At 36.9% G+C, this 24,896-nt stretch overlaps 1 protein-coding gene across 6 annotated transcripts in view; it reads left to right on the plus strand.

Moving 5' to 3' along the window:
* Window positions 1-24,896, plus strand: part of Adgre4 (adhesion G protein-coupled receptor E4) — a 135,566-nt gene that overhangs the window by 30,982 nt on the left and 79,688 nt on the right. For 3 of the 6 annotated variants that reach the window (XM_087567176.1, XM_087567178.1, NM_001007558.2), the window contains 3 exon segments: window positions 5,435-5,485; window positions 6,292-6,414; window positions 20,773-20,925. In XM_087567176.1, the coding sequence (XP_087423302.1) occupies window positions 5,435-5,485; window positions 6,292-6,414; window positions 20,773-20,925 (327 nt within the window). 6 annotated transcript variants of the gene reach the window in all.

Genomic DNA, 24,896 nt, shown 5'->3' on the forward strand with positions numbered 1-24,896 from the left:
CTATTTCATGTGTTCTGTGCATCTAGGGTAATTCGAGAATTTGGGTTAATATCAACTTATCAATTAATACCATGTGTGTTTTTCTGTGATTGGGTTACCTCACTCAGGATGATATTTTCCAGTTCCATTCATTTGCCTATGAGTTTCATAAAGTCATTGTTTTTGATCGCTGAGTAGTATTCCATTGTATAGATGTACCATAGTTTCTGTATCCATTCCTCTGTTGCAGGGTATCTGGGTTCTTTCCTCCTTCCGGCTATTATAAATAAGGCTGCTATGAACATAGTGGAGCATGTGTCTTTGTTATTTGTTGGAGCATGTTTTGGGTATATGCCCAAGAGAGGTATAGCTGGGTCCTCAGGTAATGCAATGTCCAATTTTCTGAGGAACCTCCAGAGTGGTTGTACCAGTCTGCAATCCCACCAACATTGGAGGAGTGTTCCTCTTTCTCCACATCCTCGCCAGGATTTGCTGTCACTGGAGTCTTTTATCTTAGCCATTGTGACTGGTGTGAGATGGAATCTCAGGGTTGTTTTGATTTGCATTTCCCTTATGACTAAAAATGTTGAACATTTCTTTTTTTTTATTAACTTGAGTATTTCTTATTTACATTTCGAATGTTATTCCCTTTCCTGGTTTCCGGGCAAACATCCCCCTAATCCCTCCCCCTCCCCTTCGTTATGGGTGTTCCCCTCCCCACCCTCCCCCCATTGCCGCCCTCCCCCCAACAATCATGTTCACTGGGGGTTCAGTCTTAGCAGGACCCAGGGCTTCCCCTTCTACTGGTGATCTTACTAGGCTATTCATTGCTACCTATGAGGTCAGAGTCCAGGGTCAGTCCATGTATAGTCTTTAGGTAGTGGCTTAGTCCCTGGAAGCTCTAGTTGCTTGGCATTGTTGTTCATAAGGGGTTCTGAGCCCCTTCAAGCTCTTCCAGTTCTTTCTCGGATTCCTTCAACAGGGGTCCTATTCTCAGTTCAGTGGTTTGCTGCTGGCATTCGCCTCTGTATTTGCTGTATTCTGGCTGTGTCTCTCAGGAGAGATCTACATCTGGCTCCTGTCGGCCTGCACTTCTTTGCTTCATCCATCTTGTCTAATTGGGTGGCTGTATATGTATGGGCCACATGTGGGGCAGGCTCTGAATGGGTGTTCCTTCAGTCTCTGCTTTAATCTTTGCCTCACTATTCCCTGCCAAGGGTATTCTTGTTCCCCTTTTAAAGAAGGAGTGAAGCATTCACATTTTGATCATCCATCTTCAGTTTCATTTGTTCTCGGCATCTAGGGTAATTCAAGCATTTGGGCTAATAGCCACTTATCAATGAGTGCATACCATGTGTGTTTTTCTGTGATTGGGTTACCTCACTGAGGATGATATTTTCCAGTTCCATCCATTTGCCTATGAATTTCATAAAGTCATTGTTTTTGATAGCTGAGTAATATTCCATTGTGTAGATGTACCACATTTTCTGTATCCATTCCTCTATTGAAGGGCACCTGGGTTCTTTCCAGCTTCTGGCTATTATAAATAAGGCTGCTATGAACATAGTGGAGCACGTGTCTTTTTTATATGTTGGGGCATCTTTTGGGTATATGCCCAAGAGAGGTATAGCTGGGTCCTCAGGTAGTTCAATGTCCAATTTTCTGAGGAACCTCCAGACTGATTTCCAGAATGGTTGTACCAGTCTGCAATCCCACCAACAATGGAGGAGTGTTCCTCTTTCTCCACATCCTCGCCAGCATTTGCTGTCACCTGAGTTTTTGATCTTAGCCATTCTCACTGGTGTGAGGTGAAATCTCAGGGTTGTTTTGATTTGCATTTCCCTTATGACTAAAAATGTTGGACATTTCTTTAGGTGCTTCTCAGCCATTGGGCATTCCTCAGCAGTGAATTATTTGTTTAGCTCTCAACCCCATTTTTTTTTTATTTTTTACATTTTTTATTGGATATTTTTTATTTTATTTTATTTTATTTTTTTTTATTAACATGAGTATTTCTTATATACATTTCGAGTGTTATTCCCTTTCCCGGTTTCCGGGCAAACATCCCCCTCCCCCCTCCCCTTCCTTATGGGTGTTCCCCTCCCAACCCTCCCCCCATTGCCGCCCTCCCCCCATAGACTAGTTCACTTCAACCCCATTTTTTAATAGGGTTATTTTTTTCTCCCTGATGTCTAACTTCTTGAGTTCTTTGTATATTTTGGATATACAATCAGTTGTAGGATTGCTAAAGATCGTTTCCCACTCGGTTGGTTGCTGTTTTGTACTAACGACAGTATCCTTTGCTTTACAGAAGCTTTGCAGTTTTATGAGGTCCCATTTGTTGATTCTTGATCTTAGAGCATAAGCCATTGGTGTTTTGTTCAGGAATTTTTCTCCAGTGCCCATGTGTTCGAGATGCTTTCCCAGTTTTTCTTCTATTAGTTTAAGTGTACCTTGTTTGATGTGGAGGTCCTTGATCCACTTGGGCTTAAGCTTTGTACAGGGTAATCAGAATGGCTCAATCTGCATTCTTCTACATGCTGACCTCCAGTTGAACCAGCACCATTTACTAAAAATGCTATCTTTTTTCCATTGGATGGTTTTGTCTCCTTTGTCAAAAATCAAGTGCCCATAGGTGTGTGGGTTTATTTCTGGGTCTTCAATTCTATTCCATTGGTCTATCTGTCTGCCTCTGTACCAATACCGCACAGTTTTTTTTTTTTTATCACTATTGCTCTGTAATACTGCTTGAGTTTAGGGATAGTGATTCCCCTGGAAGTCCTTTTATTGTTGAGGATAGTTTTAGGTATCCTGGGTTTTTTGTTATTCCAGGTGAATTTGGAAACTGTTCTGTCTAACTCTATGAAGAATTGTGTTGGAATTTTGATGGGAATTGCAGTGAATCTGTAGATCGTTTTTGGTAAAATGCCCATTTTTACTATATTAATCCTGTTAATCCATGAGCATGGGAGATCTTTCCATCTTCTGAGATCTTCTTCAATTTCTTTCTTCAGAATGTTGAAGTTCTTATACAGATCTTTTACTTGCTTGGTTAAAGGCACACCAAGGTATTTTATAGTATTTGGGACTATTATGAAGAGTGTCATTTCCATAATTTCTTTCTTTGCTGTTTCTCTTTTGTGTAAAGGAAGGCTACTGACTTATTTGAGTTAATTTTATACCCCGCCACATTTCTGAGGGTGTTTATTAGGTTTAGGAGTTCTCTGGTGGAACTTTTGGGATCACTTAAATATACAGTCATATCGACTGCAAATAGTGATATTTTGACTTCTTCTTTTCGAATCTGTATCCCTTTGGTCTACTTTTGTTTTCTGATTGCTCTGGCTAGGACTTCGAGAACTATATTGAATAAATAGGGAGAGAGTGGGCAGCCTTGTCTAGTCCCTGATTTTAGCGGGATTCTTCAAGTTTCTCTCCATTTAGTTTAATGTTAGGTACTAGTTTGCTGTATATGGCTTTTACTATGTTTTGGTATGGGCCTTGAATTCCTGTTCTTTCCAGGACTTTTATCATGAAGTGGTGTTGAATTTTGTGCAATGCTTTCTCAGTATCTAATGAAATGATCATGTGGTTTTTATCTTTTAGTTTTTTTAAATAGTGGATTATGTTGATGGTTTTCCATATGTTAAACCATCTGTGTATAAATGGGATGAAGCCTACTTGATCATGATGAATGAATGTTTTGATGTGTTCTTGTATTCGGTATGCAAGAATGTTTTTGAGTATTTTTGCCTTGATATTCATAAGGGAAATTGGCCTGAAGTTCTCTTTCTTTGTTGGGTCTTTGTGTGGTTTAGGTATAAGAGTAATTGTGGCTTCATAGAAGGAAATTGGTAGTGTTACATCTGTTTCGATTTTGTGGAATAGTTTGGCTAGTATTGTTATGAGGTCTTCCATGAAAGTCTGATAGATTTCTGAACTAAAACTGATTGTTTTAAATATCTCACATTATTTTATATGTCTTGAGTCTCTAATCTAGTTTGATTTTTTAATGTGGTATATCTTCACTCAAATTTGACTTATTCACTGTAGTCAATTGTACACATTGATAGGAGATTTTTATGCAAGCTATGTGTATCATTTTTCATGTCTAAATAAACACACCTCTGGATACTGCAAGACAAAGCTCACAAACCAAACCTAGTCAAGAAAGAGAAGAATAGAAGCTAAAATGCATTGTAGTTTTAGTGATATATATTATTTCTAATTACATAGTTATATAGTAGAATGGTAATTTCTCAAATATCTTTGACTATATAAAATGTAGCATTTAAATCAACTTCATCTTCTTGTGGATCTCTGATTTTGCAGAGGAAACAGAGCATTTCAATCAGAAAATGTGAGATTTTATACAACACAGCCACAACATCACATTCAATATGCTTCCCTTATAGAGAAGGGATTTTAGAGGGATATATATTTCCCTGTTTCCCAAAAGATACATAAATAGTATTGTTTTGCTGGAAAATAAACTCTTTGGTGGCATAACTGTCCCTCAGTTGACCATATTTCATATCCTTACAAGATCTCACAAATGATCCTAGAAGTAATCTCATTTAAACTCATTTGATAACCATGGTAGACTATGTAAAATAGCTTTTTTGAATTGCTATTAGATTCTTCTCCACCTTTTTTGTCCGGTGAAACAATAAGAAACAAACATCATGACCAAAAGTAACTTGTGGAGGAAAAAGTTTATGGCATTTTATAATATATGATCCATGGTAAAGAGAATTTCAGGCAATACATTTAAGCATGAAATAAAGCAGAATTCATGAAGAATGATGTTTATTACCTTGAATTCCATGGTTTTCCCTGTCTGTTTTCTTATATCACCCTGGACTAACAGCCCAGAGGTGGTACTGTTCAACATGCCTAGACCCTCCCACATCTATCACTATTCAAGAAAATATCCCACAGTCTTGGGATATGGGCCAATCTGACAGAGTAATTCTTCAGTAAAGATTCCCTTGCCAAGCAATGCCAGATTTGTGTAGAGTAGACAATAATCCAACATTTCACTTCTTTCTAAGAATGGTAAAAATGGAAACAGTCAGAAAAGTCATCCAATATTTGCATTCTCTGTAAATTGTGCTTTTCTTAATATAGTGATTGCATTTATAATAATATACATTGTGGGTTTAGAGGCCAGAGTTGGTAAGAGGGGCCATTTAATATAGAACAGAGATGTGGGAGAGGCATCTGTGTGAAAACCCTGGAGGAAAAGCTGAGTTCACTGGTAGGCTCACAGGAAAAATATTATGTATGTTTCACTCCAGTATTTTTACAGTCTTCCAGCATGACAATGGTCTTGAAGTAGTATGTATGAATGTAAGAGTTGTATTTATAGGGTGGACAAAGCCTATATGACTCTTAAGCAGAGCTAGACTTTTAAAGATTTTAACCTGAATATTTTCTTTTCTTTCTCTCTTAGTTCTTTCTATGCTGCTTATCTGGTCAATATTACAAATGATGACTATTTCAGGTGAGTCTATTCATTGTTAATGTCAGGAAAAAATAGTGGGATATGAAATATTGCTCCATGTAAGATAAATGCTCCCTTTAAGTGTAAAACTATGAGTTTTATATTTTTATACTTTAAGTAACATTACCTTATTTAAATACCTTCATCTTCATCTTCACCACTATTGTTTACATAACTTACCTGAGCAATTACACATGCAATTGCATTTGATGCTTAAGATATCACCATGAAGAAGACACTATAACTATAAGAAAGAAAAAAATGCACACACGATTCTTGGTTCTCCAGGTAGGAGCTGGGTCCAAGTCACAGAAATGGCAGTTGTTACCTCTTATCTTTCCTCCTACCTGTGTCTTTGATGCTGTTTTGATTTATGTTTCAGAATTAGGCCATCATACTTTCACATCAAACTTATATAAAAGTGTATGTGTACTTATAGGTAATGCATCTACACAGCTCTTAAAGCTGAGGAATCTCTCTCTCTCTCTCCATATATATATATATATATATATATATATATATATATATATATACATATATATATATATATCCATTTGTCAGTCATTGACTTCATGAGCCATTTCAAATGAATAGCCATTACTAATTTGTCCTCTAGTGATTAATGATGGTTTGGCCAAAGAAATCTCCCAGAAAAGGAAATATAAGGTCTCCCAATTGAAATGTGGCCATTTGTAAAGTAGGTATTTATGGTAAAAATATATACAGAAAGCCTCCATAAACATATATATTAAACATTAGGGTGGTTATAAAATGATATGCTTCAAAGAATTTTGTGTTTCTTGTAGCTTCCTGCCCTCAGTGCAATGAAAATGCCATCTGCTTCAATAGCACTCACTGTATTTGTAAAGAAGGATTCTGGACAGGCTCAGAGAATAGAAGAATTATTGAGCCCCATGTAAAATGTCAAGGTAAAAATCTATCCTCATATGTTTTCAATTGTTGTGATTAATACCATGAGTAAACTGGTGAGGAAATGGTCCCTTTTACCTTACATTTCTAGCTAACATTCTATTGCAGAGGAAAGCTAGGGAATGGACTCAAGGTCAAAACAAAAACAAAAACGCACAGCAAACAACAAACAGTGAAAAACAAAACAAAATTGGAGAAAGAGAATAAATCAGAATCTACGGAGGAGTGTTGGTTACTTGCTTTCTCTTCATGGTTATTTCAACATAGTGGTTTGAAGAAGAAAGAGCTACATAAGATCATCTATTTAACTGCTTGGTTATCAGTTGTGAGAATTGTTTGAAAATGATTAGGAGTTATGGGCTTGTTGAATGACTAATGGCAGTAGGATGGACCTTGTCATTTTAAAAGCCCATGGTACTCTCAAATAGCTACCTCTTTCCTTTCTGCCTGTGGATCAGATAATATAATATGTCAAATACTGCCCCATCACAGACCATAAACATTTGTTGTCTTTCTTCATGTCATGATAAGACTCCATTAAGTGCTATGTTTTATTGATGTTATTTGTCACAATGTCTCTTCACAACAATAAAACAGTCTTATGATAACATTTTTCTTTAAGTAATTTCCTTACTTTAAAATGATCGTTCTTTGTGCCAAGTACAGAAAGAAAAAAAAAGTTTCTTGGCACCATTTCTTCAGAAAAACTTCCAGCTCTTTACTCTGAGGTAGTGTCTGTCTTTTTCATTGAGATACATTTCCTGTGTACAGCAAAATACTGGGTGATATTTATGAATCTAGTCTGTTAGTCTCAGTTTTTTTTTTTTTCCGGAGCTGGGGATCGAACCCAGGGCCTTGCACCTGCTAGGCAAGCGCTCTACCGCTGAGCTAAATCCCCAACCCAGTCTCAGTTTTTTTAATGGGGGGATTGAGTCCACTGATGTTAAGAGATATTAAAGAAAAGCAATTGTTGCTTCTTGTTATTTTTATTGTTAGAGGTGGAATTATATTTGTATGGCTCTCTTCTTTTAGGTTTGTTGTAAGAAGATTAATTTCTTGCTGTTTCTTTGGTGCAGTTTTCGTTTTGGTGTTTGAGTTTTCCATCTATTATGCTTTCTATGACTATATTTTTGGAAACAAATTGTTTTAATTTGGTTTTGTTATGGAATATCGTGGTTTCTCCATCTATGGTAATTGAGAGGCTTGATGGGTAGAGTAGCCTGAGGTAGCATTTGTGTTCTCTTAGGGTCTGTATCACATTAGCCCAATATCTACTGGCTTTTTCAGTCTCTGTTGAGGATTCTGGTGTAATTCTGATAGGGCTTCATTTATGTTACTTGACATTTTTCCATTATTATTTTAATATGCTTTCTTTGTTCTGCGCATTTGGTGTTTGGACTATTAGGAGATGTGAGGAATTTATGTTTTGATTCAATCTATTTGATATTTATGGGCATTTGTTTCTTTAGGATAGGGAAGATTTACTCTATAATTATGTATAAGACATTTGCTGATGCTTTGAGTTGGAAATCTTCACTCTCTTCTATATCAACTGTTATTAGGTTTGGTATTACCATTGTGTCTTGGATTTCCTGGATGTTGTAAGTTAGGAAATCTTTGAATTTTGCATTTTCTTTTACTGCTGTGTCAGTGTTTTCTATGGTATCTTCTATGTCTGAGATTCTTTCTTCTATCTCTTTTATTTTGTTGGTAATGTTTGCATTTGTGATTCCTACTCTCCTTCCTAGATTCTCATCTCCAGGGTGGTCTCCCTTTTGATATCTTTATTGTTTCTAGTCCCATTTTTAGATCCTGGATGGTTTTGTTTAATTCCTTCACTTGCTTGATTGTATTTTTCTGAATTTAAGAGATTTATGTGTTTCCTCTTTAAGATCTTCTACTTGTTTACCTGGATTTTTCTGAATTTAATTAAAAAAGGTTATCTATGTCCATTTTAACATCTCAGAGGTGATTGGTTCCACAGCTCTCTGCACCTAGATCCTGTGGGAGACAGAGCTGGACTCTTCGAAGAGTGGACAATTCTGAGAGCTCAGGGGAGAGCTCTACTTTATTCCTGGCCCAACAGGAACCCACCTGGAGCCCTCTGAATACAGTACATAAGAGCAGCTGGGACAGGACCTTTTTGCTTTACACCTGTGCCCAGAGCTGACCCAGTACCACAGCTATTTGTATGCAGATCCCCTGGAAAGAAAGTAGGGCTCTCAGAAGTACAGACAATCCTCAGAACACAGGGGAGACTACCATATCTACTCATATTCCTGTCCCAAGAGGAACTGAACTGAAGTCCTCTGGACACAGGGACCAAGGAGATGTCTTGGATAAGATCCTTGCAGTTTCTTCCTGAGCACAGAACTGAACCTGTGACACAGCTATCTGTATCCAGATCTTGTTGTGAGAAAGTTAGTCTCCAGGAGTTCTGACACACAGGCTTAGAGGAGAGTCAAGCCACTGTTAGAGACAGCAAGACCAGCTAACACCAGAGATGAAGAGAGGCAAGCACAGGAACCCAAACAACAGGAACAAAGATTATTTGGCATTATCAGAGACAAGTTCTACTACCAAAGCAAATACTGGATATCCAAACAAACTGGAAAAGCAATGTTTGGATTTAAAATCACATCTCATGATGATGATTATGAAGGACTTAAAGAAGGACATAAATAACTCCCTTAAAGAAATACAGGATAACACACATATACAAGTATAAAACCTTAAAGAGGAGCATATACCTTGAAGAATTACAGGAAAACACAACCAAACTGGTGAAGGAATTAAACAAAATCATCTAGAATCTAAAAATGGAAATAGAAACAATAAAAAAAGCACAAAGGGAGACAACCCTGGTGATAGAAAATGTAGGAAAGAAATCAGGAGTCATAAATGCAAGAATCCCCAACAGAATATAAGAAATTGAAGAGAGAATCTAAGGGGCAGAAGATAACATAGAAAACATTGACATAACTAACAAGGAAAATGTAAACAAAGAAAGTTTCTAATCCAAAACATCCAGTAAATCGATAACACAATGAGAAGATAAAACCTACCCAGAAGTGTTGGCAATCCTGAGACTACAGGACAGGAGAGACTGCCACTTCTGCTCACCTTTTCCCACATCCCTGGCCCAAGAGGAAACTGCATAGTGCCTCTGGACACAGGAATATAGGAACAGTCAAGTTGTAGGAGCCCCACTGTGCAGACTGCACCAGGATCTGAACTAAACTAGTCAAACAGCTCCCTGCTCCCAAATCCCATGGGGGGTTAGAGAGAGAGCTAGACCTTCAGAGAGGCAGAAACTCCTGTAAACCAGAGGGGACTACTCTCTGCCCACATTCCCAACTCAAGAGGTAAACACCTTGTGCCATCTGTGCCCCCTGCACACAGTGACCTAGGAGAAGTAGGGGAAGGAGACTTCTGGTTCCTGCCCACACCGAGAGCTGAAAGCCAGACAAAAGAACAACTACATTCCTGAGAGCAGAGCACTCTGTTCCCATAACTGGCTGAAAGAAAACAGGAAAACAGGTCTACAGCAGTGCTGACACACAGGTCCACAAGAGGATCAAGCCCCCATCAGAATCAGCAAGACAAGCTAACATCAGAGACAACCTCATCGCGAGAGGCAAGCACAGGAACCCAAGTAACAGAAACCAAGACTACTTGGCATCATCAGAGCCCAATTCTCCCACCAAAGCAAACACTGGATATCCAAACACACCAGAAAAGCAAGATTTAGACTTAAAATCACATTTTATCATGATGATGGAGGATTTTAAGAAGGTCATAAATAACTCCCTTAAGAGAATATAGGACAATACAAGTAAGCAAATAGAGGCCCTTAAAGAGGAAACACAAAAATCCCTTAAAAGAACTACTGAAAAATACAACCAAATAGGAGAAGGAAATGAACAAACCCATCAAGAAGTTAAAAATGGAAATAGAAACAATAAAGAAAGCACAAAGCGAGACAACCCTGGAGATAGAAAACCTAAGGAAGAGATCAGGAGTCATAGATGTGAGCATCACCAACAGAATACAAAAGAGAGAAGAGAGAATCTCAGGAGCAGAAGATACCATAAAAAAGTCAACACAACTGTCAAAAATAATGTAAAATAGAAAAAGCTCCTAACCCAATATATGCAGGAAATCCAAGATACAATGAGATCAAACCTAAGTATAATAGATATAGAAGAGAGTGAAGATTCACAACTTAAAGGGCCAGTAAATATCTTCAACAAAATCATAAAAGAAAACTTCCCTAACCTAAAGAAAGAAATGCCCATAAACATACAAGAAGCCTACAGAACTCCAAAGAGATTGGCCAGGAAAGAAACTCCTCCCATCACATAATAGTCAAAATATCAAATGCAAAAAAACAAAGAAAGAATATTAAAAGCAGTAAGGGAAAAATGTCAAGTAACATTCTGATACTTATCAGACCTATCAGAATTACTCTAGACTTTTCATTAGAGACTATGAAAGCCAGAAAATCCTGGACAGATGTCATGCAGACATAAGAGAATACAAATGTCAACCCAGGTTACTGTATCCAGCAAAACTATCAATTAACAGTGAGGGAGAAAAGAAGATATTCCATGACAAAACCAAATTCACACAGTATCTTTGTACAAATCCAGCCCTACAATGGATAATAAGTGGCAAAGCCCAACACAAGGAGACAAGCTACACCCTAGAAAAAGCAAGAAATCAATCTTTTTGCAACAAAACCAAAAGAAGAGAAGCACACAAACATAATCTCACCTCCAAATATAAAAATAACAGGAATCAACAATCACTATTCCTGAATATCTCTCAACATCAATGGACTCAACTCCCCAATAAAATGACACAAATTAACAGACTGCATACGTGATGAGAACCCAACATTTTGCTACCTACAAGTAACACAACTTAGAGACAAAGACAGACACTACTTCAGAGTAAAAGGCTGGCAAACAACTTTCCAATCGCAGGATTTGAAGAATCAAGCTGGAGTAACCATTCTAATATCAAATAAAATCAACTTTCAACCAAAAGTCATCAAAAAAGATAAGGAAGGACACTTCATTTTCATCAAAGGAAAAATCTACCAAGATGAACTCTCAATCCTAAATAATTATGCTCCAAATACAAGGGCAACTACATACATAAAAGAAACCTTACTGAAGCTCAAAGCACTCATTGCACCTCATACAATAATAGTAGGAGATTGCAACAGCCCACTCTTATCAATGGACAGATCATGGAAATAGAAATTAAACAGACATAGACAGGCTAACAGAAGGTATGAACCAACTGGATGTAACAGACATTTATAGAACATTCCTTCATAAAACAAAAGGATATACCATCTTCTCACCACCTCATGGTACTTTCTTCAAAACTGAGCATATAATCTGTCACAAAACAGGTCTCAACAGATACAGAAAGATAGAAATAATCAGACCACCAGGAACTAAGGCTGGTCTTCAATAACAACCATAAGGAAAGAATGCTCACATGTACATGGAAATTGTACATGGAATTGAATGGTAATCTATGATAACCTGCTCAAGGAAAAAATAAAGAAATTAAAGACTTCTTAGAATTTAATGAAAATGAATGTACATCATACACAAACTTATGGGATACAATGAAAACTGTGCTGAGAGGAAAACTCACAGCTCTGAGTACCTGCAGAAAGAAGCAGGAGAAAGTATAAATCAGCAGCTGGACACCACACCTAAAACCTCTAGAACAAAAAGAAGCAAATACACACAGGAGGATTAGAAGGCAGGAAATAATCAAACTCAGGGCTGAAATCAACCAAGTAGAAACAAAAAGAACCATAAAAAGAATCAACAGAACCAAAAGCTGGTTCTCTGAGAAAATCAACAAATAGATAAACCCTTAGCCAGACTAACTAGAGAACACAGAGAGTGTGTCCAAATTAACAAAATCAGAAATGAAAAGGGAGACATAACTAATTCAAAAAATCATCAGATCTTACTATAAAAGCCTATATTCAACAAAACTTGAAAATCTGCAGGAAATGGACAATTTCCTAGACAGATACCAGGTACCGAAGTTAAATCAGGAACAGATAAACCAGTTAAACAACCCCATAACTCCTAACAAAATAGATGCAGTCATTAAAGGTCTCCCAACCAAAAAGAGCCCAGGTCCAGACGGGTTTAGTGCAGAATTCTATCAGACCTTCATAGAAGACCTCATACCAATACTGTCCAAACTATTCCACAAAATTGAAATAGACAGAACAGTACTGAATTCCTTCTATGAAGCCACAATTACTCTTATATCTAAAGCGCACAAAGACCCAACAAAGATAGAGTACTTGAGACCAATTTCCATATGAATGTGGATGCAAAAATACTCAATAAAATTCTTGCAAACTGAATCCAAGAACATACCAAAATGATCATCCATCATGATCAAGTAGGCTTCATCCCAGGGATGAAGAAATGGTTTAATATATGGAAAACCATCAACATAATCCACCAAATATGCAAACAGAAAGATAAAAACCACTTGATCATTTAATTAGATGCGGAGAAAGCATTGCACAAAATTCAACACTCCTTCATGATACAAGTCCTAGAAAGAAGAGGAATTCAAGGCGCATAATAAAAGCCATATACAGCAAACCAGTAGCTAACATTAAACTAGATGGAGAGAAACTTGAAGCAATCCCAATAGAATCAGGGACTAGACAAGGGTGCCCACTTATTCAATATAATTCTCGAAATCCTAGCCAGAACAATCAGACAACAAAAGGAGGTAAAAGGGATACAAATTGGAAAGGAAGAAATCAAAATAACACTATTTGCAGATGTTATGATAGTTGATGCCAATGGTTCCACAAGAGAACTACTAAGCCTGATAAACAACATCAACAAAGTGCCTGGGTATAAAATAAACTCAAACAATTCAGTTGGCTTCCTCTACACAGAAGATAACCAGGCTGAGAAAGAAATTAGGGAAATGACATCCTTCACAATAGTCCCAAATAATATAAAATAACTTGGTGTGACTTTAACCAAGCAAATGAAAGATATGTATGATAAGAACTTCGAGTTTCTGAAAAAAGAAATTGAAGAAGATCTCAGAAGATCAAAGATCTCCCATGCTCATAAGTTGGCAGGACTTATATAGTAAAAGTGGCCATTTTATCAAAAGGGATTTACAGATTCAATGAAATCCCCATCAAAATTCCAACCCAATTCTTCATAGAGTTAGACAGAACAATATGCAAATTCATCTGGAATAACAAGAACCCAGGGTAGCTAAAATTATCCTCAACAATGAAAGGACTTCTGGGGGAATCACCATCCCTGATCTCAAGCAGTATTACAGAGCATTAGTGATAAAAAATGCATGTTATTGGTACAGAGACAGGCAGATAGACCAGTAGAATAGAATTAAAGATTCAGAAATAAATCCACACACCTATGATTACTTGCTTTTTGACAAAGGTGCCAAAACGATCCACTGGAAAAAAGATAGCATTTTCAGCAAATGGTGCTTGTTCAACTGGAGGTCATCATGTAGAAGAATGCAAATCGATCCATTTTTATCTCCCTGTACAAAGCTTAATTCCATGTAGATCAAGGACCTCCACATCAAATCATATATACTCAAACTAATAGAAGAAAAAGTGGGGACAAATCTCGAACACATGGACCCTGGAGAAAATTTCCTGAACAAAACACCAATGGCTTCTGCTCTAAGATCAAAATCGATGAATAGGCCCTCATAAAATTGTAAAGCTTCCCTAATGCAAAGGACACAGTTCTTAGGACAAAGTGGAAACCAAAAGATTGGATAGAGAGCTAATATCCAAAATATACAAGGAGCTTATGAAATTATGAACTTATGAAGTTAGACTGCCGAGAGACAAATAACCATATTAAAAATGGTGTACAGAGCTAAACAAAGAATTCACAGCTGAGGTATATCAAATGGATGAGAAGCACCTAAAGAAATGCTCAATATCTTTAGTCATCAGAGAAATCCAAATCCAAACAACCCTGAGATCCAACTCACACCAGTCACAATGGCTAAGATAAAAACTCAGGTGACAGCAAATGCTGGCGAGGATGTGGAGAAAGAGGAACGCTCCTCCATTGTTGGTGGGATTGGAGACTGGTACAACCATTCTGGAAATCAGTCTGGAGGTTCCCCAGAAAATTGGACATTGAACTACCTGAGGACCCGGCTATAATTCTCTTGGGTATATACTGAAAAGATGCTCCAACATACAACAAAGACACATGCTCCATTATGTTCATAGCAGCCTTATTTATAATAGCTGGAAGCTGGAAAGAACCCAGATGCCCTTCAACAGAGGAATAAATACAGAAAATGTGGTAAATGTACACAATGGAATACTGCTCAGCTATCAAAAGCAATGACTTCACGAAATCCATAGGCAAATGGATGGAACTAGAAAATGTTATCCTGAGTGAGGTAACCCAATGACAGAGAAACACACATGGTATGCACTCATTGATAAGTGGATATTAGCCCAAATACTTGAGTTACTGAAGATGCACAGAACACATAAAACTCAAGAAGGATGACCAAAATTCAGATGCTTTACTCCTTCTTTAAAAGGGGAACAAAAATACCCATAGGAGGGGATAGTGAGGCATAGTGTAGAACAGATACTGAAGGAACAATCATTCAGAGCCTGCCCCACATGTGGTCCATACATATACAGCCACCAAAACTAGATAAGATGTATGAAGCTAAGAAGTGCAAGCTGACAAGAACCAGATGTAGGCCTCTCCTGATAGACACAGCAAGAATGTGAGGCATATACATAGGCGAATGCCAGCAGCAAACCACTGAACTGCGAATGGGACCCCCTTTGGAGGAATCAGAGAAAGGACTGAAAGAGTTGAAGGGGTTTGAGACCCCATATGAACAACAATGCCAAGCAATCAGAGCTTCCAGGGACTAAGCCACTACCCAAGACTATACATGGACTGACCCTGGGCTCCAAACTCATAGGTATCAATGAATACCCTTGTAGGGGCACCAGTGAAATGGGAAGCCCTTGGTCCTGCCAAGACTGTACCCCAGTGTATGTGATTGTTGGAGAGGCAGTAATGGGTGGTGGATGCGTGGGCAACACCCATATATAAGGGTAGGGGGAGAAATAAGGGTGTTGATGGCCTGGAAACTGGGAAAGGGAATAGCATTTGAAATGTAAATAAAAAATACCCAATTTAATTAAAATGGAGGAAGAAAATAACCTAAGAATAATATGTATAGAAGAGAGCGAAGATTTCCAAATTAAATGGCCAGTAAATATCTTCAACAAAATTATAGAAGAAAACTTCCCTAACGTAAGGAAAGGGATACCCATAAATATATAAGAAACATGCAGACCTCCAAATATATTTGACCAGAAAAGAAATTCCTCCCATCACATAATAGTCAAAATATCAAAGGCACAAAACAAAGAGAGAATAAAAAAGCAGTAATGGAAAAAGTCAAGTAACATGTAAAGGGAGACCTATCAGAATTGCACCAGACTTCATGAAAGCCAGAATATTCTGGGTAGATAGCCTACATACATCTAAGACAATACACATGCCAGCACAGGCTACTATATCCAGCAGAATTCTCAACACAGAAAAAGAGACCAAGTTATTCCACGACAAAACCAAATTGAAATAATATATTTCCAAAAAGCCCTACAAAGTATTCTTCTTCCAACAAACCCAAAAGAAGTGAGGCACATAAACGTAATTACTCCTCTAACAGCAAAAATAACAGAACACAACAATTACTATTCATTAATATCTCTTAATAGCAGTGGACTCAATTCCCAACTAAAAAGACATAGACTAAGAGATTGGATGCAGAATGAGGCCCCAGCATTTTGCTATATATAGGAAACCTATCTCACTGACAAAGACAGACACTATCAGAGTAAAAAGGTGGACAAAGAATTTTCCAAGTAAATGCCCCCCTCCCAAAAAAAAGCTGGAGATATCAAACCAAATCGACTTTTCACCAAAAAATTTGAAAAAAGATAAAGAAGGAAACTCCATTTTCTTCAAGGAAAAAAATGACACCAAGATGAACTCTCAGTCCTGAATATCTATGCTCCAAAAGCAAGGGTACCTATATTCATAAATGCAACCTTACTAAAGCTCAAAGCACACATTATGCTGCTTACAAAAATAGTGGGAGACTTCAGCAACCCATCCTCAGCAATAGTCATATCATGGAAACAGAAACTAAGAAGAGACAAAGAGAAACTAACAGAGGTTATCAACCACAAGGTTTTATCAGACATCTGTAGAACATTTCCTCCTAAAATAAAAGAATATAACTTCTTCTCAGCACCTCATGGTACCTTCTTCAAATTTGGCCATATAATCAGTCACAAAATATGTAACAACAGATGAAAGAATATTGAAATAATCCCATACATCCTGTCAGATCACCATGGACTAAGTCTGGTCTTCAATAACAACAAAAATAACAGAAAGCACACATGCACATGTAAGTTGAACAAAGCTCTACTCAATAATAATTTGGTCAAGGACTTGTAGTTTGAATTGATGGACTGTGCTGTGTCTTAAGTTGAAGGCGTTCTGAGTATACCCTGAATACTTGTCATTTTTTAGAGTAAACTCAGGAGTATTTTATTCCTGTGTTGGTTACCTATTTGAATTTCTATAGTGTTTTGTTACAAAGTTTTGGTTTATTGTTTTATTTATGTTTTCTATTATTTTAATTTTGTGTTTATCTAAGACATATGTACCTGCCAGGCACTGCCTAGACATTCAGACCTATAGTGTCATTAATCTCAAATACTTTGTATTTATATCACTTATTCAAAATAGAAGCCCAACAGTAGATTATTTGGCCATATCTATCACATCAATTACTGTATATGGATGGGTCCTTTCTGTGCTGCCAATCCTGTTTCCCTCATCTGTTTAACTATCCTTTAGTATCATGTTGTTTACATGGATATATATTTTTTTCTTGTTAAAATTTTAAACTGTACTAAGTATTTTGCCTTTCTTCTCAACATAGTTCAAATGTACATGTCCCCTACTGTGAGTGAATTAACTATCATTTAAGAGACTCATTTTCCCTCTTTACCGTTGATATCATATCCCCATTTCTCTACTAATTTAACCATCTTGAACTTGATATCCTTAAATATAAAATGCAAAAGTTTTAACATAATTAGCTTGGCTAATTTTATTTCATTGTTCATTTTGCAAAGAATAGAATTCTCATGATAAATATTTTGGAGAATTGTCTAAATTAAATTTATATTCCCAAACAAAAAAAATAATTTGGTCAAAGAAAAAATAAAGAAAGAAGTTAAAGACTTTTTGGAATTTTAATGTAAATTAAGGCACAAAATACCCAAACTTATGGGACACAATGAAAGAAGTGCTAAGAGGAAAATTCATAGCTCTGAGTGCCTCCAAAAAGAAACAGGAGAGAACATACACTAGCAGCTGGAAATCACACCTAAGAGCTCTAGAACGAAAAGAAGCAAATACACCCAAAAGGAGTAGATGGCAGAAAATAATCAAACACAGGGCTAAAATCAACCAAGTAGAAACAAACAAACAAACAAAATCCTATGCAAAATATCAACAAAACCAGGAGCTGGTTCTTTGAGAAAATCAACAAGATAAATAAACCCTTATCCAGAATAACCAAAGGGTTCAGAGACAGTGACTGAATTAACAATATCAGAAATGAAAAGAGAGACATAAAAACAGAATCTGAGGAAATTTTAAAAACATCATCTGGTCCTACTACAAAGGCCTATTTGCAACAAAATTGGATAATCTGGATAAGATAGAAAATTTTCTAAACAGGTACCAGGTACCAAAGTTAAATCAGGATCAGATAAACCATCCAAACAGTCCCCAAACCACTAAAGAAATAGCAGCAGTCATTAAATGTCTCCCATACCCCCCCCCCCCTGGCAAAAAAACCCACAAAAAAGCCCAGGACCAGATGGGTTTAGTGGAGAATTTATCAGACCTTCAAAGACGACCTAATACCAATACTGTCAAAACTATTCCACAAAATAGAAACTGAAGGAACACTATCCAATTCCTTCTATGAAGCCACAATTACACTTACAGGTAAATCACACAAAGACCAAACAAAGAAAGAGAAGTTCAGACCAATTTCCCTTTTTAATATTGACACAAATACAACTCAAATAATTTTCGCAAACCAAATCTAGGGACACAACAAAATGGACATGCAACATGGTCAAGTAGCCTTCATCCCAGGGATGCAGGGATGGTTCAATATATGGAAATACATCAACTTAATCCACTATATAAACAAACTCAAATGGAGAAAAAAACCACGTGAACATTAAACTACATGGTGAGAAAGCATTTCACAAAATTCAATACCCCTTCATGGTAAAATTCTTGAAGAGATAAAGAATTCAAAGCCCATACCTAAACATTCTCAAAGCAATTTTGGAGAAGGTACCGTGAGGTGCTGAGAAGGTATATTTTTTGCTTTTGTATGAAATGTTCTATAAATATCTGTTATATCCATTTGATTCAAAAGATTTTTTAGTTTCTCTATGTCTCTGTTTAGTTTCTGTTTCCATGATCTGTCCATTGACGAGAGTGGGTGTTGAAATCTCCTATTATTATCTTGTGAGGTGCAATGTGTGCTTTGAACTTTAGTAAGGTTTCTTTTTCGAACGTAGGTGCCCTTGCATTTGGAGCTCAGGTATTAGGATTGAGAGTTCAACCTGGTAGTTTTTTCCTTTGATGAATATGAAGTTTGAATATGAATATGAATATGAATATGGTTTCCCCGAGCTCTCAGGATTGTCTGCACTTCTGATAGTCCAGTTCTCTGCCCCACAGGATTTGGATACAGAGAACTGTGGGAGTGGTTCAGCTCCGGGCATAGTCAGAAACCAGAAGTGCCCTGTCCCAGATGACTTCTGCCTTTGTGTGTCCTGAGGCCACCAGGCGGGTCACTTGGAGCAGAATTGTTGGTCTTACCTCTGCTCTCAGGTGTGTTGGCACTCCTGGTGACTCCTATGTCTTGTTTCTGTTGGTGATTCTTGCACCTATGACTCTTTATCTCTTTCTTAGTTTTCTATTTTCAGGGTTGTCCCACTTTGTGATTTATTTATTTATCTTTTTTCATTTTTAGATCCTGGATTGTTTTGTTCAATTCCTTCACCTGTTAGGCTGTGATTTCCTGTAATTCTGGAAGGAATTTTTGTGTTTCCTGTTTTAGGGCTTCTACCTGTTTACCTGTGTTCTCCTGTATTTATTTAAGGGAATTCTTTACATCCTTCTTAAAGTCCTCTATCATCATCATGAAATGTGATTTTAAACCAAGATCTTGCACTTTCAGTGTGCTGGGGTATGCAGGGCTTGTAGTCATAGGAGAACTGAGTTCTGATGAGACCAAATAGCCTTGGTTTATGTTGCTTATGTTCTTGCACTTGCCTCTTGCCATCTGGTTATCTCTGGTGTTATCTGGTCTTGCTGTCTCTGACTGTGGCTTATTACTCCTGTAAGCCTGTGTGTTGGCACTCCTGAAAGACAAACTCCTTCCAGTTGGAATTATGGAAACCTTGGCACAAGGTCAGCTCCAGGGTATAGATTGAAGATAAAAGAAATTTGTCCTGGCTGCTCCTTGGTTCCTGTGTTCTGCATGTTCCAGGCCTGTCCCTTGGAGCAGAAATGGTGGTTTTAACTGTGCTCTCATTGTGTCATTATTTCTGGGAAGACCAGCTCTTTTCCAGTGCAATTTCAGTATGGAGATCTGTGGACCATGGTCAGCTCCAGGTGCAGATGGAAACTTAAAGAATCAAGATGTCTCTTATGTGAAGAAAATATACCCTGAATATGAATGACAGAACTCCACAGACTATCATCCCATACTAAATAAAGCACAACAAAGAACCAAAGCAACTTAATGCCAGTATTCATTTTTGTCTGTAGCCTGGTTGCTTATGTAATATGAACAACTACCTCACATCCATGTGAACAAATTTTCCTGTTATCAAGGATTGCTTTGCACCCCTACATTACAAGTCAAAATTAGACATTCCTTCCTTGAGTTTTTCTGGAGACATACTAAAGTGCTTGGATACATAAAAAAATATTTACTGAGGTAGAATAGAATTGAGTTTATATATTAAAGAAAAATTGTTATCTTTATCATATTAGTTCAGCCTAACATAGGCCAAAGGATATTAATAGGTAAATTTACAAATGAAGTCTAGCAGTAGAGACCCTATATTTAAGAGAAAGAGGTACCACACCATGAAAATTAAAAAAAATCCTCTTGATTTGCAGATATTGATGAGTGTCGATTGGAAGAAACTTTGTGCAAGGATGTATCATACTGTAGAAATAAAATTGGGACTTACATATGCAGCTGTGTAGTAAAATATCCTATAATTAACTGGGTAGCTGCCATTTTTGATATTGATCATCCTGATTGTTATGGTAAGTATATCCATTTTTTTATTTAAGCAAAAGTAGGTGGGTTAGTAGAGCTTGTGACATCTATGCCACGTTTAGCCAGAATACTAGAGTGATTTTTGTATTTTCATACCCCATACATTTGTTTCTGTTCTTTTTGTTATTCAATAACATTTAATCACTGGGATCAAATTACTATTTCCAAACCATAATCTTCCAAATTTTTCTCCAAAGAAAAATTTCCTTTGATCTTCAAAAGAAGAGCTCTGATGTTTTACAGAAGTTTACAGAACTTTTATCTTGTACTGATGCCAAATTTAGTTCCCATGCCAATTTCTCTTCAGAGTAAACTTCATCAGTTTATGCTCATACTCTCAAGGCTTCTGTAGCAAGTGACTTCATGCTAAAGCAATGACAGATCAGCTTCTCAAGATCCAGAATATATTTTTATTGATCAAGTCATGTAGAATGCCATACTTTAAATGATGCTTCATTAATATTTAGAGCATCCACTTACAAATTACTTTGGGTGTACAATTAAAAAAACTTTTTTCATGCAATACATTTTGACATCTTCTTTCCACTCACTCTTTCAATGTCATCTTTTTTCTACCTACAGAACTTCAATTTCTCTTCCCTGTTTTCTCTTTCTCTCTCTTTCTTCAAAGCCAATAAAACAGATCAAAATACAACAAGACAAATAGTACCATGACAAGAAAAACAAAGAAAAATCTCTCACATGCGAACTTATGTAGTTTTATTTTGTTGACCAAACATACATAGACAGGGTTCCTGCACTTACTCACACAAGTGCTGAAAGGATAGTTAGATGTTTGTTTTGTTTTTTTATGTCTTTGTTTTATGGACAGTATTGATAGATATCCAGGGATTTATGAGTCTCCTCCACCACAACTCCCAAATTGAAATTTAAGTATGCTTCAACATGGTTTGGTTTATTATCATAAAGTCTTTCTTTTAAGGCTAGAATACTGTAATCTAGTGTGATTGATTTTACATTAGCAGCTTTGTGTCTTTACACGCATCTTAGATGTGAGCGCCTACTGAAATATGATTTTGACTGAATTGTTGAACTGATAGATTGACCGTGGAGTTACTTTTCTTGTGGAAATAAATAGCTATTTACCTGAGATAGGGTATCAATAGGCGGTGAGATAAATGTTATTACCCGCATAGCTTAGAAAATAAATGAGGGGCAGGCATCACACATAGGCAATAATGACACCAAAAGATCCAATCCAACATGAATGGCAACTCAGAAAATATGCATCACTGAAGCTATTTAATGAGCTTTAGGCACTGGAATGATCAGAGACTTTTCTTTCTTTAGAAGTTAGTCCTGCAGATGGAGCCCACGAGAGGGACTTTGTGGATCTTTTACGTTTCATGAAGTTTCTGAGACTGCTATTGCTTATTCCCGAATCTTAGCAAACCTTCATGAAGAGTGAAGCTTTTCAGTTCTGATCGAATATTGATAAACCCTTCGTTCTATCCATTTTAGTTCTCAAAAGTATTTTATTTAGCTCTTTCACAATGTTCTCTAAGCCTATGGTTGGGTGAAATTGATATTATCTTCTTTCCTCTACATGTGAGCATCAGATGACTGCCACAGCAAGAAGCACTTATTCTGTGAGGTAGCATAATTATGAATCTTCACATTATATTTCTACTTTAAATAAATTCATTTTCCTCAACTACTAACATTTTGTAAGCAACTCGACAAGCTTATGCAGTAAATTAACAGTATAATGTCAGTGGACTCCATGGGGTCTTTGACTTCAGTCATTGGCCTACAATATCAGATGTGGTCTCCACCTTGTGAAATTGACCTTAATTTTCAGTAGTCAGTTATACACATAACAGACAGGTCATGGAGTAATATGACATGCATGATTTATAATCACGAAAAAAAAATTGATGTCAATTTTGCTGCCACAGACCACACTTTACATCTCACCATTTTCGAATCTACAAAGGAGTGTATTCTACTCTGTATCAGCTTGATTTCTCCATGTTCTTTAGCCAACAATTTTGGTGTCATTAGCAATATGGTTTTGTCATCCCATTCTGCCATCCATCCTGGAATATTGGGAACAGGCTTTATGATTTCTAAGAATTAAGTGTTTCTATAGCAAATAATTTATAGGGAGTCTTCCCATCTCTGGCACAAGGATTCGTAATCAATGTTATTTTCTAATCACAATAAGTCTTTTTTTTAGATGTTTTTACAAATCTATAGGATATAATGAAATATTTTTAATGTTTTAGACAGGACTACAGATGCCTACCAAATTTCCTTCCAATTAAATTGTAGTTGTTTATGAAAATAGGACAATTATTAAGTCCCATCACATTATGAGTGATTTCATCCATTCTATAAGTTATCTCATCAAAAGGACAATGTTGGTATGGCACCATGTAAGGAAGCATTATTCTTTGTTGTCATCCATTGCTCACAGACATTTTTATGTGTTCCGGGTTACCATCATTTGTCTTCTGCACTGCTGTATATCTTCGCAAATCAGCCTTGTGGTGCTCAGCTCCCTTAAACCAGTCATCCTTCATGCTGGCAATGTGTTCTAAGTTAAAAATGCTCTCAACTCAAACTATGGTACTTACCTATACAATAGGTACACCTAACTTGTAAAATGCCCCTCCACCCCCAGACTGGGTAAATATTTTTTCCACTACCTGTCAATTATATAAAAAGCACATAGTGAGAGATGCATGTATCAAATCAAACTTAACCTTTTTTTCTGGAACTGTTACTTGGCCTTTTAAGACATATAAAAGCTCATTAGCTAAACAGGAGCTCATTAGCTAAACAGTGAATTAGCTATACAGTTGGCTTTCCAGTAATTTATTCACTAGGAGGTCTACCTTGTCCACCCCATATCCTCACAGTTGTGTTTTATTGTTTTTAATTTTTCTTCTACTCTTGATTACGTTAACATCTTAGAACCTAATTTATGTGTCACTGCACATCACTCACATCCTCTAACACTTCTTTTGCTCATAAATGATTTAAATATCATGTACCTCAGCAAACCCATTCAAGCACCATGTCAGGCCCAAATTACCTGATCAATCAACATCTTCCTAAAATCTGTGATAGATTCCTATAAGTCTTATAAGATGCATCTAACTGGATATTAAATGCTACCTTTAATGCCAAGTTTCCTCAACAATGCCTGCCCTTTTAGTGTCTTTCAACCAATATGTTAATGAAAACTTACCTGCTGATAGATTCCACCAATGAGTTTTATGGGACATCCCATCAGAAACTTTCCTTAGTATGGTTAGATGATGCATGTTTTGTTGAAGGAAGAATATTAAATTGTATTAATGATTTCTTAGTTTTTGTAGCATTCAGATTGACCGTGTCCATTAGTGTGTCCTATAACCCATTTTGCATGGTTTTAAAAAGAAGTTTCAAAGTGTTTGTTTAAAAGTTTTACTCAGTTCATCTCAGATGCAGAATCATCTCTGATTATCATTGTTTCTAGTTTCTCACATGCAGCTGTTCATAAAATTGTTGGCTGCCTATGAAATGCAGATTTCTCTTTTGTTTTCCTATAGGAAGTCAGAGCTAATGCTGTCTTCTCTGTGTTAGTTAGCTAATGATCTTTCAGTTATTACCTTAGTTTTTCTGAGTTCCAAGGTTTTACATCTAAGGAAGAGCCACTTGCAAGCTTTTCCTCAGTATTATTCCATACCTATCTAGCCATGAAATCTGAAGTCAGTCGTATATCTCACTGCACTCAGCAAAGGCTACAAAAGTAATGACTCAGACTGCTTATGGTCTCCTCCCACATGTGCTAATTTCAGGTATTATAATGTATTTTATACCCTATAAGCCACTTAGTGGGCATTTCTACACTGGATTGAATGACTTTAATCATCAGTGGTGACTGCTAAGAAGATGGCCACACTGTGGTTCTAGCTATGGAGCCTCCATCCTGAGACAGCTTTGGTGG

Source organism: Rattus norvegicus, chromosome 9 (genome assembly GCF_021556685.1).
Source record: "Rattus norvegicus strain SHRSP/BbbUtx chromosome 9, alternate assembly SHRSP_T2T, whole genome shotgun sequence".
In the NCBI taxonomy this organism is placed as follows: Eukaryota; Metazoa; Chordata; class Mammalia; order Rodentia; family Muridae; genus Rattus; species Rattus norvegicus.